A 17,893-nucleotide genomic window follows, 5' to 3' on the forward strand; every position below is an offset into this window, starting at 1 on the left:
CTGTATTTTGGGAAGGGGTTTTCCTGCCCCAGCTGGCTTGGGAGAAGCCATGGGGTGAGGATGGAGCCGGCACATGGTCCTGGAGGAGCCTTTACCCGTTGCAATCCCTGCTCTGATCCCGCTTTGGGGTTGAGATTCGGGCATCTTAAAATCCCGGAGACCCTTCATCCCAACCTCTGCCCATGGTTTGGGTTCAATCCCGGTGTAAGCGGGGAATCATCCTGGTTCCGTGGCTCCCGAGCAGCTTTGGCAGCCGGAGATGCCAGGAGAGCGAGCGCCAGGGCTGTAATCGGAGAATTAACGAGCCCAGCGCCGTGCTAATTGGATTTGCGCCCGGCCAAGGCCGGTGTCCTCGGGAGCCCCCGTGCCAGGGGGGTAGGATGGGGTGCAGGGGCCCCTCTGGCCTCGCTGCAGCTCCATCAGTGTCACAAGTGCACCCGGGCTCAGCAACGATCCCACCCGTTGGAAAAATGCCCATCCCGCTCCAATCCCACATCCTTTTTTGCTTATTTGGGAGAACTTGCCTCGTCTTCTCCCTGCACTCCCGGGGGGGGGCTTCTTCTCGGTTGGAGGCCGAAATGGGAAAGAAAAATGGTCAAAACCTCCAAATGGTGAAGAAAAAAAAATGACCAAAAATAACTACAAAGAAGAAAAAGATTTTCATGGAAAGGGTCATCGGGCGCTGGAACAGCTCCTCGGGGAGGTGGTGGAGTCACCATCCCTGGAGGTGTATAAGGGGTGGATGGAGGAGGCGGTGAAGGACGTGGTTTAGGGATTTTTAGGAATGGTTGGACTCGACCCAGTGGGTCCCTTCTGACCCAGTGATTCTATGATCCGATGAAAAATGCTCCCCCAGTCTCCTTCCCTTCTGCCCCGGCTGCTCCTGGTGTTCACCCCTCAGCCTTTCCCTGTGCCGCTTGTTCGGTAAAGTCACTCCGTGTAATTAATTGTAACATATTCTTTTAAATAAATTGATTTATTGATGAAACGGCTGAGATTGGTGGCTGCGCTCCCTCCCTGGGGCTGAGACACACACACCCCCCAACACCCCCCTGAGCTGCAGAGGCGCTGAAGGCTTTGATTTTGGTTTTAACTTATTTTATTTAGACAGAAAAAAAAAAAGAAAAAAAAAGGAAAAAAAAAAAACCCAAAACCAAAAAAAAAAAAAAAACCAAAAAGAAAAAAAGAGGAAAAAAAAAAGGGGGAAAAAAAAACCAACCCAAGGAATTATCCAAAGTAACCGCAATAAATAGCAAAGAAGTGAAGCAGCGGCATTGCAGCCGCAGACGTCGACTCCCGGGGGTCCGCGTCCCCCCTCCCGCTAACGGCCGCACGCCCCCCACCCCGTCCCACCCCAAAACCCATCAGCAGGTACCAAACCCCCCAAAAGGGGGGGAAGAGAGAGAGAGAGAGACCCCCCCCGTGCCCCCCAACCCCTTATTTACAGCGGGGAGCAGCGGGTGTAAACGTGGGGCTGGGGGGCAGCCGGGGCACCGGCACGGATTTGGGGGGGCATGGGCATGGTTTGGGGGATGCTGTCGGCACTGCTCCTGTTTGAGGGGCACCGTCCCAGTTTGGGGGATGCCGGGGGTGCTGTCCCAGTTTGGGGGGGGCACCGTCCCATTCGGGGGATGCTGGGAGCATCGTCCCTTTTTGAGGTGGCACTGTCCCAGTCTGGGGGGTGAGTGGGGGGCACCATCCCAGTTTAGGGGATGCTGAGAGCATCGTCCTGATTTGGGGGGGCACCGGCTCCATTTGGGGGGCACCGAGAGCACCATCCTGGTTCTGGGGGTGCCGAATGCAGCCCCTTTTGGCTGGTGGGTGCCAGGCGCACCCCAGTTTTGGCCACTGTGGGTCCAGGCAGATCCAGAGGCATCACGTCCACCCGGAGCATCCCTGCATCCACCCCGCTCCTCCGGCTGCTCCCGGTGCCTCGATGTCAGCCGTGTCCCAGATTTCCCTGGGTTTTGTCCGGCTTTGGTCGCTCCATATCCACCTGGAACCTCGTCAGCTTGGCTGTGTGCAGCGCCAGGCGCATTCCCGCAGCAGAGCATCCCGGTGCCGGAGCGTCCCAACAGCAGAGCATCCCAGTATCCGAGCATCCCAGTGTGGGAGCATCCCAGTGTCGGCACATCCTGGTACCAGAACATCCCAGTATCAGAGCATCTTGGTGTTGGAGCATCCCAGTATCCGATCATCCCAGTGTGGGAGCATCCCAGCGTTGGAGCATCCTGGCGTGGCAGCATCCCAGTATCAGAGCAACCTGATACCAGAGCATCCCGACATTGGAGCATCCTGGTGTGGGAGTATCCCAGTATCCAAGAATCCCAGTATCCAAGAATCCCAGTATCCAAGCATCCCAGTGTCAGACCATCCTGGTATCAGAGCATGCCGGTATCAGGGCAACCTTATACCAGACCATCCCGACATTGGAGCATCCTGGTGTGGGAGCATCCCAGTATCCAAGAATCCCAGTATCCGAGCATCCCAGTATCCAAGAATCCCAGTATCCGAGCATCCCAGTGTCAGAGCATCCCGGTATCAGAGCATGCCAGTATCAGAGCATCACAGCACTGGAGCATCCTGGTGTCAGAGCATCCCAGTATCCAGTCATCCCAGTATGGGAGCATCCCGGCATTGGAGCATCCCTGTATCCGAGCATCCCGCTGCCGGAGCATCCCAATCTGCTCCGTGTCCATGCAGTGTCTGGCACACTCCAGCCCTGCCTGTGCCCCCCCTCCCCAGTGCCGGTGCAGCTGCCGGTGCCCGTGGGTGAGGAGGGAGGGGAAACTGAGGCAGGGTTGGAGGTGGGGGAGGGGGGGGGGGCAAAGCGGGGTGGCAGTGTGTGTGGGGAGGGGGCTCCGCTGCCCCCCGGCGCAGCCACCCTGGGGTCTGGGGGGGAAGGGGGGGGGCGGTGCCCCCAACCCCCGGTGTGTGTGTCCCCCCCCCCATGACGGGACCCCCGCCCCCCCCCGGCTTGGAGCTGGATTTGGTCCTGTTTGGTGAGAAAAAAGCTCCAAGCAGGGTCCTGGGGAGGGGGGGGGGAGAGAGGCAGGGGGTGGGGGTCCCCCCCAGGGCTGATCGGACCCCCCCCTGCAGAGATGCTGGCACCCAGGGCCCCCCCCAGCCCTGCCCGGGGGGGGGGGGTCCGGATGGAGCCGGGGGGGGGCAGTGGATTTGAGGGTCCATCCTTCCTGAGCGAATGGGGTCCATGCCCCCCCCCCCCCCCGCGGGCACCGGGGGGGTTGAAAGGGGGGGGGGGCAAAGGCTGCTCTGCACTTTGGGGGGGCTGGGGGGGGGCACCCAGAGGTGCAGCTGCAGAGCCTCCGGACCTATGGGGGGAGAGAGGGGGACATCAGGCAGGGCTGGGGGGCCCGGGGGGGGGATTCCAGGGGTCCCAAGGGATCAGGGGGGGGTCTTGGAGGATCTATAGGGTCCCAGGGGGTGGGGGGGGTCCTGGAGGGTCCCTGGGGGATGGGAGGGGGGGGGATTCCGGGGATCCCAAGGGATCAGGAGGGGTCCTGGAGGATCTATAGGGTCCCAGGGGGTGGGGGGGGTCCTGGAGGGTCCCTGGGGGATGGGAGGGGGGGGATTCCGGGGATCCCAAGGGATCAGGAGGGGTCCTGGAGGATCTATAGGGTCCCAGGGGGGGTCCTGGAGGGTCCCTGGGGGCCATTCCATGGAGTCCCAAGGGATTGGGGGGTGGGGGGGGGTTGGGGGGTCCCAGGGGGTCCTGGAGTATTCCAGGGTGTTGGGGGGCGGGATGGGGGAAGGGGATTCCAGTGGGTCCGGGGTGGGGGGGGGGGTGGGGGGCAAGGGGGTCTGGGAAGAGGGTATTCCAGGGGGTCCCAAGGGATTTGGGGGGGGTACCAGGGGATCTGGGAGGGATCCAAGGGGTCTGGAGGGGGCTTGGAAGAGGTTGGGAGGGAATCTGGGGGGGAATCTGAGGGGGGGGGGGAATCCCAAGGGGTTCCAGGGAATCTGGGGGGGTCACGAGGAGGAATCTGGGGAGTTCCTGGGGAGGTTCTGTGTCATCTGGAGGTCCTGGAGGGTTCCAGGAGGATCCCAGAGGGGGGCGGGGGGGGTGGGTCTGGAGGGATCTTGGGGGGCTCACAGGATATTCCAAGGAATTTAGGGGGATTCCTGGGGGAGTCCCGGGGGGTCTCACCGGGCTCAGTAGGGTCGGTTGGCGTCTTTGGGCCTCTTGAGCTGCACCTTGAGGCGCTTCATCCCGATCTGGAAGCCGTTCATGGCCTGTATGGCCGCCTGCGCGCTCGCCGGGTTGTCAAAGCTGACAAAGCCTGCGGGGACGGTGGCGACAGCGGTGGCCACAGCCAAACAGCCCCGGAAGGGGGTCTGCCCCGGCACCAGGTGGCCCCATGGCTCGAGCGTGGTGTCTCCAGAGCCCAAGCATGGTGGCCCCGAGATGTGGGGGCTCTGGCCGGGGTGTCCCCATGACCTAATCGAGGTGGGCCTGGCCATAATGTCCTCTGCGTGTCCTGGACATGGTGTCCCCAGCTGTGGTGGCCCTGGTCAACCATGTCCCCATGCCCTGACCATGGTGTCCCCAGCTGTGGTGGCCCTGGTCAACCATGTCCCCATGCCCTGACCGTGGTGTCCTCAGCAGTGGTGGCCATGGTCAACCATGTCCCAACTGTGGTGTCCTCAGCTGTGGTGGTCCTGGTCACTATGTCCTGAAACCCTGACTGTGGTGTCCCCATCTGTGGTGGCCATGGTCAACCATGTCCCAACTGTGGTGTCCTCAGCAGTGGTGGCCATGGTCAACCATGCCCCCATGCCCTGACCATGGTGGTGTCCTCAGCTGTGGTGGCCCTGGTCAACCATGTCCCAACTGTGGTGTCCTCAGCTGTGGTGGCCCTGGTCACTATGTCCTGAAACCCTGACCATGGTGTCCCCATCTGTGGTGACCCTCATCAACTATGCCCCCATGCCCTGACCATGGTGTCTCCATCTGTGGTGGCCCTGGTCACAATGTCCCAAAGCCCTGACCATGGTGTCTCCATCTGTGGTGGCCATGGTCACCATGTCCCCATGCCCTGACCATGGTGTCTCCATCTGTGGTGACCCTGGTCAACCATGTCCCCATGCCCTGACCGTGGTGTCCCCATCTGTGGTGGCCCTGGTCAACCATGCCCCAACTGTGGTGTCCTCAGCTGTGGTGGCCCTGGTCAACCATGCCCCAACTATGGTGTCCCCAGCTGTGGTGGCCCTGGTCAACCATGTCCCCATGCCCTGACCGTGGTGTCCCCAGCTGTGGTGGCCATGGTCAACCATGTCCCAACTGTGGTGTCCTCAGCTGTGGTGGTCCTGGTCAACCATGTCCCAACTGTGGTGTCCTCAGCTGTGGTGGTCCTGGTCACTATGTCCTGAAACCCTGACTGTGGTGTCCCCATCTGTGGTGGCCATGGTCAACCATGTCCCAACTGTGGTGTCCTCAGCAGTGGTGGCCATGGTCAACCATGCCCCCATGCCCTGACCATGGTGTCCTCGGCTGTGGTGGCCCTGGTCAACCATGTCCCAACTGTGGTGTCCTCAGCTGTGGTGGCCCTGGTCAACCATGTCCCCATGCCCTGACCATGGTGTCCTCAGCAGTGGTGGCCATGGTCACCATGTCCCCATGCCCTGACTGTGGTGTCCTCAGCTGTGGTGGCCCTGGTCACAGTGTCCCAAAGCCCTGACCGTGGTGTCTCCATCTGTGGTGACCCTGGTCAACCATGTCCCCATGCCCTGACCGTGGTGTCCCCAGCTGTGGTGGCCCCGGCCATGATGTCCCTATGTCCTGGCCATGATTTCCCTGGTCATGATGTCCCCAGCTGTGGTGGCTGTGGTGGGAATGTCCTCTTGCCCCAGCCATGGTGTCCCCCACGCCCGTGTCCCCATCCCGGTGTCCCTACCGAAGCACTTGCTCTGGTTGGTGGCGCGGTCGACGAAGACCTTGGCGGAGATGACGTTGCCGAAGGGGAGGAACATCTGGAGGATCTCGGTGTCGGCGAACTCCTGGGGCAGGTGGTAGATGAAGATGTTACAGCCCTCGGGGCCTGCGGAGGGAGCGGCGTCACGGCGGGCGGGGGCTCCGGCCCCGCGCCCCAACCCGGCCACGGGCACCCTAGAACTTCCACCCAATCCATGGGGACCCCAAAACCTGGATCCATCAGCCTTGGATCTCTAAACTCAACCCCCCAAAACTTGGACCTATGGGACCTCACAACCTGGAGCCATGAGCCACTGGGACCCCAGAACTTGGCCACGTGAGCCATGGATCTCCAAACCCATCCCCATGCACCCATGGAACCCCCAAATCCTGGAGCTCCAAACCCATCCCCACGCACCCATGGGACCCCCAAATCCTGGAGCTCCAAACCCATCCCCACGCACCCATGGGACCCCCAAATCCTGGAGCCATACACCCATCCCCATGCACCCATGGGACCCCCAAATCCTGGAGCCACACACCCATCCCCATGCACCCATGGGACCCCCAAATCCTGGATCCATACACCCATCCCCATGCACCCATGGGACCCCCAAATCCTGGATCCATACACCCATCCCCATGCACCCATGGGACCCCCAAATCCTGGAGCCATACACCCATCCCCATGCACCCATGGGACCCCCAAATCCTGGATCCATACACCCATCCCCATGCACCCATGGGACCCCCAAATCCTGGATCCATACACCCATCCCCACGCACCCATGGGACCCCCAAATCCTGGAGCCACACACCCATCCCCATGCACCCATGGGACCCCCAAATCCTGGAGCCACACACCCATCCCCACGCACCCATGGGACCCCCAAATCCTGGAGCCATACACCCATCCCCATGCACCCATGGGACCCCCAAATCCTGGATCCATACACCCATTCCCATGCACCCATGGGACCCCCAAATCCTGGAGCCACACACCCATCCCCACGCACCCATGGGACCCCCAAATCCTGGAGCCATACACCCATCCCCATGCACCCATGGGACCCCCAAATCCTGGAGCCATACACCCATCCCCGTGCACCCATGGGACCCCCAAATCCTGGAGCCACACACCCATCCCCATGCACCCATGGGACCCCCAAATCCTGGAGCCACACACCCATCCCCATGCACCTATGGGACCCCCAAATCCTGGATCCACACACCCATCCCCACGCACCCATGGGACCCCCAAATCCTGGATCCAGACACCCATGGGACCCCCAAACTGGTCCTATGGACCATGGATCTTCAAACCCAGCCCCATGAATCCATGAGGACCCCAGAACCTGGACCCATAGGACCCCAAAACTTATCCCCATGAGCCCATGGGGACCCCAGAACCTACATCCATAAGCCCATGGGGACCCCAAAACCCAGCCCCATGCATCCATCCATAGGACCCCAAAACCCGGACCCATGAATCTTATAGGGACTCTGAAACCAGTCTCATGTTCCCACGGGGACCCCAAAACCCAGCCCCGTGCAGCCATGGGACCCCAAAACCCATCCCCATCAGCCCATGGGACCCCGAAACCTGAGCTCGTGAGCCCCTGGATCTCCAAACCCAGCCCCACACCTGCAGGGACCCCAAAACCCAGCCCCACGCCCCCCTAGAGAGCCCCAAACCCAGCTCTGGGTGCCCAGTGGGACCCCAAAACTATCCCCATGCACCCATGGGGACCCCAAAACCCGGACCCAGGTGCCTCTGGGGACCCACAAACCCCAGACACCCCCAGAACCCCCAAACCCAACCCCATTCACCAATGGGGACACTTCCTGCTCCCCAGGACCCCAAAACCCACATCCCCATGGGCTCCCCCAGCTCACCCTTCCCTATTGGGGTCCTCTCAGCCCCCCCCCAAAGCCCCCGGGGGCACCCTGAGCCCCTTGTCCTGGGGGGGGGGGCCTGGGAGAGGGGGGGAAGGTGCATTTGGGCTCCTTTTGGGGGGTCCCTGTGGGAGAGGGATCCCTTGGGGGGGTGGGGTCCCTTTTGGGGTCCCTGGGGGTGCTCACCTTCACGCTGCTGCTGCTGCGGGGGGGGCGGGGGGGCGAGCAGGGGGCCCGGGGGGGCGAAGGCTGGGCTCACCAGCCCATAGGCGGCGGGGTAGGCGGCTGCGGGGCGACGGAGGGGTCACCCCAATGTCTCTAGGGGTCCCCCCAGCAATGCAATGCCCACGGTGCCCCCCCCCCAGTACCCCCCAAGTCACGCAATGCCCCCAGTCCCTGCCAGATGCCCCCATTGACACCCCCCAGTGCTTCCAAGCTTTCCCCAGTACCCACCAGTGCCATGCAATGCCCCTCCAGTACCTCCCAGTACCCACCAGTGTCCTACAATTCCCCTCCAGTATCTCCCAGTACCCACCAGTGTCATACAATTCCCCTCCAGTACCTCCCAGTCCTATGCAATTCCCCTCCAGTACCTCCCAGTCCTATGCAATTCCCCTCCAGTACCTCCCAGTACCCACCAGTGCCATGCAATGCCTCTCCAGTACCTCCCAGTGCCATGCAATGCCCCTCCAGTACCTCCCAGTATCCCCACTTCCTCCCAGTTTCCCTCCCAGTCTTACGCAATGCCCCTCCAGTACCTCCCAGTTGCCCTCCCAGTGCCATGCAATGCCCCTCCAGTACCTCCCAGTGCCCCCCAGTGCCATGCAATGCCCCTCCAGTACTTCCCAGTGCCCACCAGTGCCCCCCACTTCCTCCCAGTTGCCCTCCCAGTGCCATGCAATGCCCCTCCAGTACCTCCCAGTGCCCTCCCAGTGCCATGCAATGCCCCTCCAGTACTTCCCAGTGCCCACCGGTGCCCCCCACTTCCTCCCAGTTGCCCTCCCAGTGCCATGCAATGCCCCTCCAGTACCTCCCAGTGCCCTCCCAGTGCCATGCAATGCCCCTCCAGTACCTCCCAGTATCCCCACTTCCTCCCAGTTTCCCTCCCAGTGCCATGCAATGCCCCTCCAGTACCTCCCAGTCCTCACCAGTGCCCCCCACTTCCTCCCAGTTGCCCTCCCAGTGCCATACAATGCCCCTCCAGTACCTCCCAGTATCCCCACTTCCTCCCAGTTTCCCTCCCAGTGCCATGCAATGCCCCTCCAGTACCTCCCAGTGCCCTCCCAGTGCCATGCAATGCCCCTCCAGTACCTCCCAGTATCCCCACTTCCTCCCAGTTTCCCTCCCAGTCTTATGCAATGCCCCTCCAGTACCTCCCAGTGCCCACCAGTGCCTCCCACTTCCTCCCAGTTGCCCTCCCAGTGCCATGCAATGCATCCCAGTTGCCCTCCCAGTACCCCCCAGTGCCTCCCAGTGCCCCTGCAGACCTGTGTAGTGCTGCATCCCGGCGTACGCCTGCTGCAGGGGGTCTGCGGGGGCGGCGGGGCTCTGGGCTGGGGGGCAGAGGGGGGGTTACTGGGGGCACTGGGGGGCAGAGGGGGGGTTGCTGTGGGAGTTGGGGTCTTGGGAAGCACCTGGGAGGGGGGGCAGAAGGGATATGGGGGGGCAGTGGGGACATTGGGGGGCACCTGGGGAGGGGGACAGTGGGGACATGGGGGGTCAGAGGGGACACTGGGGGGACAGAAGGGTGTCGGGGGCACCTGGGGAGGGGGACAGTGGGGACATGGGGGGGCAGAGGGGACATTAGAGGGTCAGAGGGGACATTGGAGGGTCAGAGGGGACATTGGGGGGGCCAGAAGGGATATGGGGGGCACCTGGGGAAGGGGTCAGAGGGGACATGGGGGGGCAGAAGGGATATGGGGGGCAGTGGGGACATTGGGGGGCACCTGGGGAGGGGGTCAGAGGGGACATTGGGGAGCAGTGGGGACATGGGGGGCACCTGGGGAGAGGGACAGAGGGGACATTGGGGGGTCAGAGGGGACATTGGGGAGCAGTGGGGACATGGGGGGCACCTGGGGAGAGGGTCAGAGGGGACATTGGGGGGTCAGAGGGGACATTAGGGAGCAGTGGGGACATTGGGGGGCACCTGGGGAGGGGGTCAGAGAGGACATTGGGGGTCAGAGGGGTGTCGGGGGCACCTGGGAAGGGGGGGACTCCCCCGGCGTAGACGGCGTCGGGCGCAGGAGGCCCCGCGGGCTGCGCGGGCACCGGGCTGTACCCGTTGACGCTGAGCGGGGCGGCGATGGCGGGCACCGGCGTGGCGGCCATGGCCGGCGGCGTGCTGGTTCCTGCAGGGACACCCCGGTCACAGCCCAGGACATCCTGATGTCCCCCATTCCCAGGAGGCCCCCATAGCTCATGTCTCCATCCTTTTTCTCCCCTATTCCTGGTGTCCCCCATTCCCAGGTGTTCCCATCCTTGGTGACCCCAAATCTTTTATCCTCTCCATTCCCTGATGTCCCCATCCTTGGTGACCCCAAGTCTTTTATCCCCTCCATTCCAGATGTCTCCATCCTTGGTGACTCCAAATCTTTCATCGCCCCATTCCCAGATGTCCCCATCCTTGGTGACCCCAAATCTTTTATCCCCTCCATCCCAGATGTCTCCATCCTTGGTGATCCCAAATCTTTTATCCCCTCCATCCCAGATGTCTCCATCCTTGGTGACCCCGAATCTTTTATCCCCTCCATTCCCAGATGTCCCCACCCTTGGTGACCCCAATTCTTTTACCCATCCTTGGTGACCCCAAATCTTTTATCCTCTCCATTCCCTGATGTCCCCATCCTTGGTGACTCCATATCCCATGCTCCCATCTCTGGTGTCCCCATCCCTGGTGACCCCATGTCCACCCCATCCCTGCTGTCCCCCCTTCCCGGTGCCCTGTGTCCCCCACGGTGCCACCTACCTGAGGAGGGGGGCAGGGGGGTGGCAATGAGCCCGTTTGGGTTGACCGTGCCCATGTGCTGCATCTGGACGGCCATGGTGGCCATGGGGCTGAGGTAGGCCGAGTGGGCGGCCACCAGGGCCGCCTGCTGCTGCATCAGCTGTGGGGACAGCACTGGGCGTTGGGATCCTCCCCACCGAGGGAGAACCCATGACCCACAGCTGCTACCCCACTGCCCAGCACCCAGTGCCACCACTCTGGACCATGGAGATCCACCATCTCCAGCATCCATCACTTTGATCTCAGATTCTGAACCATGGGGTCCATCACCTCCCCATCCCCATCACCCAATGACCCTTCCTTGGACCACAGGGTCCATCGCTTCCCCATCCCCATTACCCAATGACCTCTCCTTGGACCACAGGGTCCATCGCTTCCCCATCCCCATCACCCAATGACCTCTCCTTGGACCACAGGGTCCATCGCTTCCCCATCCCCATCACCCAATGACGCCTCCTTAGACCACAGGGTCCATCGCTTCCCCATCCCCATCACCCAATGACCTCTCCTTGGACCACAGGGTCCATCGCTTCCCCATCCCCATCACCCAATGACCCCTCCTTAGACCACAGGGTCCATCACTTCTCCATGCCCATCACCCAGTGACCCCTCCTTGGACCACAGGGTCCATCACTTCCCCATCCCCATCACATAATGACCCCTCCTTGGACCACAGGGTCCATCGCTTCCCCATCCCCATCACATAATGACCCCTCCTTGGACCACAGGGTCCATCGCTTCCCCATCCCCATCACCCAATGACACCTCCTTGGACCACAGGGTCCATCGGTTCCCCATCCCCATCACCCAATGACCTCTCCTTGGACCACAGGGTCCATCACTTCCCCATCCCCATCACCCAATGACCTCTCCTTGGACCACAGGGTCCATCGCTTCCCCATCCCCATCACCCAATGACCCCTCCTTGGACCACAGGGTCCATCACTTCCCCATCCCCATCACCCAATGACCTCTCCTTAGACCACAGGGTCCATCACTTCCCCATCCCCATCACCCAATGACCTCTCCTTGGACCACAGGGTCCATCACTTCCCCATCCCCATCACCCAATGACCTCTCCTTGGACCACAGGGTCCATCGCTTCCCCATCCCCATCACCCAATGACCCCTCCTTAGACCACAGGGTCCATCGCTTCTCCATACCCATCACCCGGTGATCCCATCCTGGACCACAGGGTTCATCATCTCCAGTGTCCCTCACTTTGGTGTCCCATCCCGGACCATAAGGTTCATCATCTCCCTATGCCCATCACCCAATGACCCTCCATCCATGGTCAATAGCATTCATCATCTTCTAGTGTCCACCACCAGACAGACACCACCCCAACTATCTCATCCTGGACCACAGGGAGGTCCAACCCCGTGCCCACCTTGTCCCCCCAGTGTCCCCCCAGTGTCCCCCCAGTGTCCCCCGCCCACCCTACCGCCTGTGTGTAGGCGCTGTAGGCCCCGAACTGCAGGGCGATGGGGCTGAACATGCCCAGCTGGCTGGCGACTTGCTGCATGCGCCTCAGGCCACGTTCCTTCTCCGTGTCCGCAAACTTCACCACCAGGCTGGAAGAGGCGCCCTGCAAGGGGACACGACGTCACCCGGAAGGTGGCACTCACGTCGGGCTGAGGGGACCCCCAGGGTGCCATGGGGTGGGGTGGAAACGTGGAGGATGAAGAGCAGGATGGTGGGGATGGAGGTAGAGGTGGGGACAATGATGGGGAACGACGATGATGGGGACAGTGGTGGGGACAATGATGATGAGGACCATGGGGAGGAGGACAGTGATGGTGATAGGGATGATGAGGACGGTGGTGAAGATGATAACAGTGGAGATGGTGATGGTGGTGGGACCGGTGGTGGGGATAATGAAAGGAATGAGGAAGAGGATGATGGGGATGACAACGGGAGCAGTGGTGAGAAGGATAAAGATGATGGCGGTGGAGTTGATGATGGGGATGATGATGTTGACGGGGCTGGTGGTGGGATGACAATGGGGACAATGATGGGGACAGTGGTGAGGATGAGGAGGATGGTGGTGGGACTGATACTGAGATTGATGGTGGGAACGATGACGGTGGCGAGGAGGAGGATGATAGAGATGATGATAAGGATGATGGTGAAGGAGATGGGGCCAGTGGTGAGGCCGATGATGATGGCGGTGGTGGGTCCAGCGTGCCCGTCTCACCGGCAGCGTGCGGCTCCCGTGGAGGGCGGCGATGGCGGCTTGGGCCTCCGCGTGGCTCTGGAACTTGACGAAGGCGCAGCCTGGGGACGAGGGGTCAGCATGGGGAGGGGAGCACCTGCCCCGGGGTGGCCCCCAAGGTCCCTCCACCCCCGGTGTCCCCGTCCCCACCTTTACTGGTGCCGTCGGGGCCGCGCAGCACTGTGCACTCGTCGATGGTGCCAAAGGGTTCGAACATCTTGCGCACGTCCTCGTCCGCCTGCTGCTTGCTCAGCATCCCCACAAAGAGCTTGCGGTCCTCTGGGGATGGAGGCACACGGTGGGGTCCCACTCCGGGGTTGGGGACACCGGGATGGACTCGGAGATGGGGACACCAGGATGGGCTGGGACAGAGGGATGGGGACATGGGGACACCAGGATGGGCTGGGACCACCAGGAATGGAGTCATGATGGGGGGACACCCACTCCAGGATGGGGTCACCGGGATGGGATCTGGAGACACTGGGATGGACCGCAGCCACCAGGAATGGGGACACTGGGATGGGCTGGGACAGAGGGATGGGGACATGGGGACACCAGGATGGGCTGGGACCACTGGGATGGGGACACTGGGGTGGACTGGGACACAGAGGTGGGGACATGGGGACACCAGGATGGGACCACCAAAAATGGAATCGGGGGGGGAGGAGGGGGAAGGTGTGACCAGCTCTGGGATGGGGACACCAGGATGGGACCCCAGGGATGGGGACATGGTGACATCGGGATGGACTGAGACCCAGGGACAAAGACATTGGGATGGACTGGGACCCAGGGACAGGGACACTGGGACCCAGTGACGGAGACACTGGGATGGACTGGGACCCAGGGACAGAGACACTGGGATGGACTGGGACCCCAGGACAGGGACACCAGGGCTCGGGGTGCCGGTACCTCCTCGGCTCTCACTGTCCGCTGGCTTCACCTGGATGGGCCGGTTCATCTGGTGGGGGGCAGAGGGGACATGGGGACACAGACACCCCCCCCAGGCCCCCCCCCCAGGGGCACAGATCCAGTCCCCCCCAGCCCCAGCCCCCCAAAGATGCTCCCGTCACCATGGCAACCCCGGCCTCGCATCCCGTTACCCGGCAACGGATGCTGAGAGCTGCCCGGGGGGGGGGGGCCCGAAGCCGCGTTAATGAGCAACACCGCCCCCCCGCCGTTAATTAAGGGGGCATGAGCCCCCCCCCCCCCCCAGGCCCATAACCCCCGGAGACCGTGGAGAGGGAAGGGGGGGGGGCGCGCAGATGCCCGGTAACCATGGCAACGGCAGAATCTGCTCCATGGCAACCGCCTACTCAGCCCCAATTTACCCATCCCGGTTGCCTAGCAACGGCGCTGACGTCATCAGCCTCGCTATAAACAATGACGGGGATGGGGGGGCGGGGAACGAGGGGGGGGACACACAAAGGGGGCTGTGACCCATGGTGGGGGGGGAAGATGGGGGGCTGTGCCCCATAGCAAGGGGGGAAATGGGCGGCTGAGCCCCACTGGGGGTGGGGATGGGGCCGAGGGGGGTACGGAGGGGTATGGGGGGGGGGTCTGCCCCATAATGGGGGTCGGGGGGAAAAGAGAGGGGGGGGCTGTGCCCCATAGCGGGGGGGGGGGGCAGGAGGGCTGAGCCCCATAGGAGGGGGAGATGGGGGCGCTGTGCCCTATAACGAGGGGGCGGGGGGGGGGGGGTTTGGGGAGGCCAAGAGAGGGCTGAGGGGAGGGGGATAGAGGGAGATGAGGAGGCTGTGCCCCACACCTGGGGGGCAGGGGGGAGGGGGGGAGCAGGGGGGGGGGGCCATTGCAGCCCCGCTGACCCCAGGTGCCCCCGTGTCCCCCCCCCCCCCCCGGAGAAAGCGAAGGTGCCCCCCCCCCCCCCCCCCCCGCCCCAGCTGGTGCTGAGCCCCGCCTCAGCCCTGATCCCCCCTAATCCCCCCCAGGCCCAGCTCAGCCCCACAGTGGGGGCACGGGGGGGGGGCTCCAGGCCCCCCCCACCCCAAAATTCCCCCCCCCCCAGCATCCTCATTTCCCCCCCTCCGGCCTAGCGATGCAGGAGGGGGGGCTCTGATCCCATTCCTGTCCCCACCGTGGGGGCAAAGCTCCCCCTAATGTCCCCTCCCCGAGCAAATTCCCCCCCCCTCACCAAATACCCCCCCCCCCCCCAAGGATTTAAGGCTCCCAAATCCCCGGATTATCCTGGCGAAGCCAAATCTGCCTTGAGGCTGGCGGCAAATGGGGGGAGCGCTGCCCCCCCTAACCCCAGAGACCCTCAAACTGCCCCCCCCAACAGGGGAACCCCCAAATTTGCCCCCCTACACTGCCTGGGACACCCAAAACCACTGCCCCCCCCCCCAGGGAATCCCCCCAAATGCCGTCCCTCCCAAACTGGGAACACCAAAACTGTTCGTCGTCCCCCCCCCCAAAATGAGAACCCAATCCTGCCCCCCCTCCCACCGCCTGGGAACCCCAAAATTTCCACCCCCCCACACACCTGGGACCCCCTCAAACCCAACCTCACACTGCTTGGTATCCCCAAACCCATTGCCCCCCCCCCCCGCTATGGGAACCCCCAAAACTGACCACCCCCCCTACGAACCCCCCCCAACCCAACGCTATGGGGCCCCAGCACCTAAAAAAGGGTGAATTGGGGGGGGGGATGTGGGTGCTGCCCTCCCCCCAGTTGGGTGTCTGCCCCCCCTCCGACCTGAGCCCCCCAATATCACCCCCAAGGGGTCTCAGCTGCCCCAGGATTCTGGGAGGGAGTTGGGGGAGGTTTAGGGGTGCTGCCCCCCGCCTTGTTAGCTCAGCTGCCCCCTGCACCCCCCTCGCCTGGCAACGCTTCGTTAGCGACAGCTCGTTTCCAAGCGACACCTGTTATTTATAACCCCCCCCAGGTGTTTGCGGGGTGCCCCCCCCCCCCCGAAAAATAAAAGTGGGGGCTCAGACACCTGGGTGCACCCGGGGAGGGTCTCAGTGTGGAGGTGCTGGGGTGAGGGGGTCATTATGGGGGTGTCATAGGGTGCCCCCCCCCCAAAAAAAAGGGGGATGGGGGGGAGGATGGCCTGGTCATGGGGGGGGCGGATGGGGGGGTGAGAGTGCTGTTATGGGGGTGTCATAGGGTGCCCCCCGCCCCCCCCAAAGGACACCTGGGTGTATTATGGGGTGCAGGGGGGTGGGTCGTGGCGGGGGGACGACGACAGTGGGGGGTGTGAGGAGTGGAGGGTCCTGGAGGGGGAGCAGTCAGGGATGTCTGGGATGCGGGGTGAGGGTCTCATTATGGGGGTGTCGGGGCGGGGGTGTGTGGGGGGGTGTCCCTGGGAGGGGTCCCTGGGGGGGGGTCCCCGCTCACCCCCGGGAGGGTTTTCTGCTCGTGCAGGGCGCTCTGCGCCTTCAGGGCCGACTCGCGGGCGCAGTAGGTCAGGAAGGCGCATCCTGGGGAGGGCAGAGGGGATGGGGGGAATGTGGGACCCCCATGGAACCCCCCACGCGCGGCATGAGGCCCCGGGTACCTCCCAGATCAACACCCCCCCCCCCCAATAGCACCACTCTCCTCCATAGCACCCAGAGCCCCCCCAATAGCATCCACACCCCCAAAAGCGCCCCCGGTGTCCCCCCAATAGCATCCAGTCTCTCCCCCCCTCCCCAGAGCCCCCCCGTAGCCCCACCAATCAGCGCCCTTCTACAACCCCCCCCCCTACCCTTCCACTCCCGTCCCCCCAAACCCTCTCCCTCCCAGTGTGTCCCCCCCCCCCGCAGCCCCCCCCGGCCGCACCCTGATCCCACTCCGACCCCCGAGGCTGCTCCGGGGCCTCGGGCTGCACCGGGGCCGCTCCCGGGGCTGATCCCGACCCCGGTCCCCGTTGGCGTTGCCGAGGCTGCTCCCAGCCCCTGGTCCCGGTGCCGTTTCCTCGGTCCCAGGGCCGTTCCCGAGCCCCGCGGCTGTGCCCACCCCCCCCTCCACCACCACCCTCCCGGAGCTGTTGCCGTTCCCGTTATTCCCGGTCCCATTAAACCCATTCCCAGTGCTCGTTCCCATTCCCATTCCTGCTGATGCCCGTTCGCGGTGCCATCTCCGTTCCTGGTGCCTCTCCCTATTCCCGTTTTCCCGGTGCCGCTTTCTATTCTCATTCCCGTTCCCGATGCCGTTCCCGGTGCCGCCCGCTCCCGTACCCTTGTGCATCCCGGTGTACTTGTCCTTGATGACGGTGAGCTCGTAGATCTTCCCGAACTGCTCGAACAGCGGCTTCAGGTCTCGCTCCTCCAGGTGCCGCGGGATCTGCCCCACGAACAGCTTGATGGCGTCGGGCTCCTTCATGGGGCCGGGGGGGCCGGGGGGCCCCGCGCCGCTCCCGGTCGTGGCCGCCGGTGCCCGGTGCGCGGTACCCGGTGCCGGTGCTCTGTATCGGTGCCCGGAGCCGGCCTGGCCGCGCCGCACACAAAGGACGCGGCGGCCCCGGGGCTCGGCGCGGGGATGGGGCCGGGGCGGGGGCGGCGCGGCCCGGGGGGCGGTGCTCCCGGTAGGGCCCGGCGGGACCCGGCAGCTCCGGCACCGCCCGGGGGGGGCCCCGGGACCGGGGAGGGACTCAGCGCCCTGCCCGGCCCATGGCGGCCGCGCTCCCCGACAGCCCCAGCAAAGCCCCCGGTACCGGTACCGACAGGGCCAGGCCCCGAGAGCCGCTTTTCTTCTTCCCCGCCCCGCCCGGCGCTGATGTCAGAGCGGCACCGGGACGGCGAATTGGGCACCTGGTACCAGCAACCGAGTACCGGGACCGGGACTCGGTACCAGCAACCGGTACAGACACCAGGACCAGGCACCGGGAGCTGGGGGCCGGTCCCGTT

At 63.7% G+C, this 17,893-nt stretch overlaps 1 protein-coding gene across 1 annotated transcript; it reads right to left on the reverse strand.

The window, feature by feature from the left end:
* Window positions 1-3,212: 3,212 nt before the first annotated feature.
* Window positions 3,213-17,752, reverse strand: CELF3 (CUGBP Elav-like family member 3). Its single transcript, XM_054051013.1, has 13 exons — window positions 17,225-17,752; window positions 16,404-16,486; window positions 13,958-14,006; window positions 13,199-13,327; window positions 13,031-13,110; window positions 12,278-12,421; window positions 10,794-10,932; window positions 10,027-10,176; window positions 9,316-9,381; window positions 8,015-8,113; window positions 5,916-6,059; window positions 4,169-4,301; window positions 3,213-3,332 (listed from the first exon to the last, which is right to left on the reverse strand). Exons 1-12 carry the CDS (start codon window positions 17,367-17,369, stop codon window positions 4,174-4,176), a joined length of 1,356 nt encoding a protein of 451 aa, XP_053906988.1. The 5' UTR covers window positions 17,370-17,752; the 3' UTR covers window positions 3,213-3,332; window positions 4,169-4,173.
* Between the last annotated feature and the right edge of the window lie 141 nt (window positions 17,753-17,893).

Source organism: Cuculus canorus, chromosome 28 (assembly GCF_017976375.1).
Source record: "Cuculus canorus isolate bCucCan1 chromosome 28, bCucCan1.pri, whole genome shotgun sequence".
NCBI classification, from domain to species: Eukaryota; Metazoa; Chordata; class Aves; order Cuculiformes; family Cuculidae; genus Cuculus; species Cuculus canorus.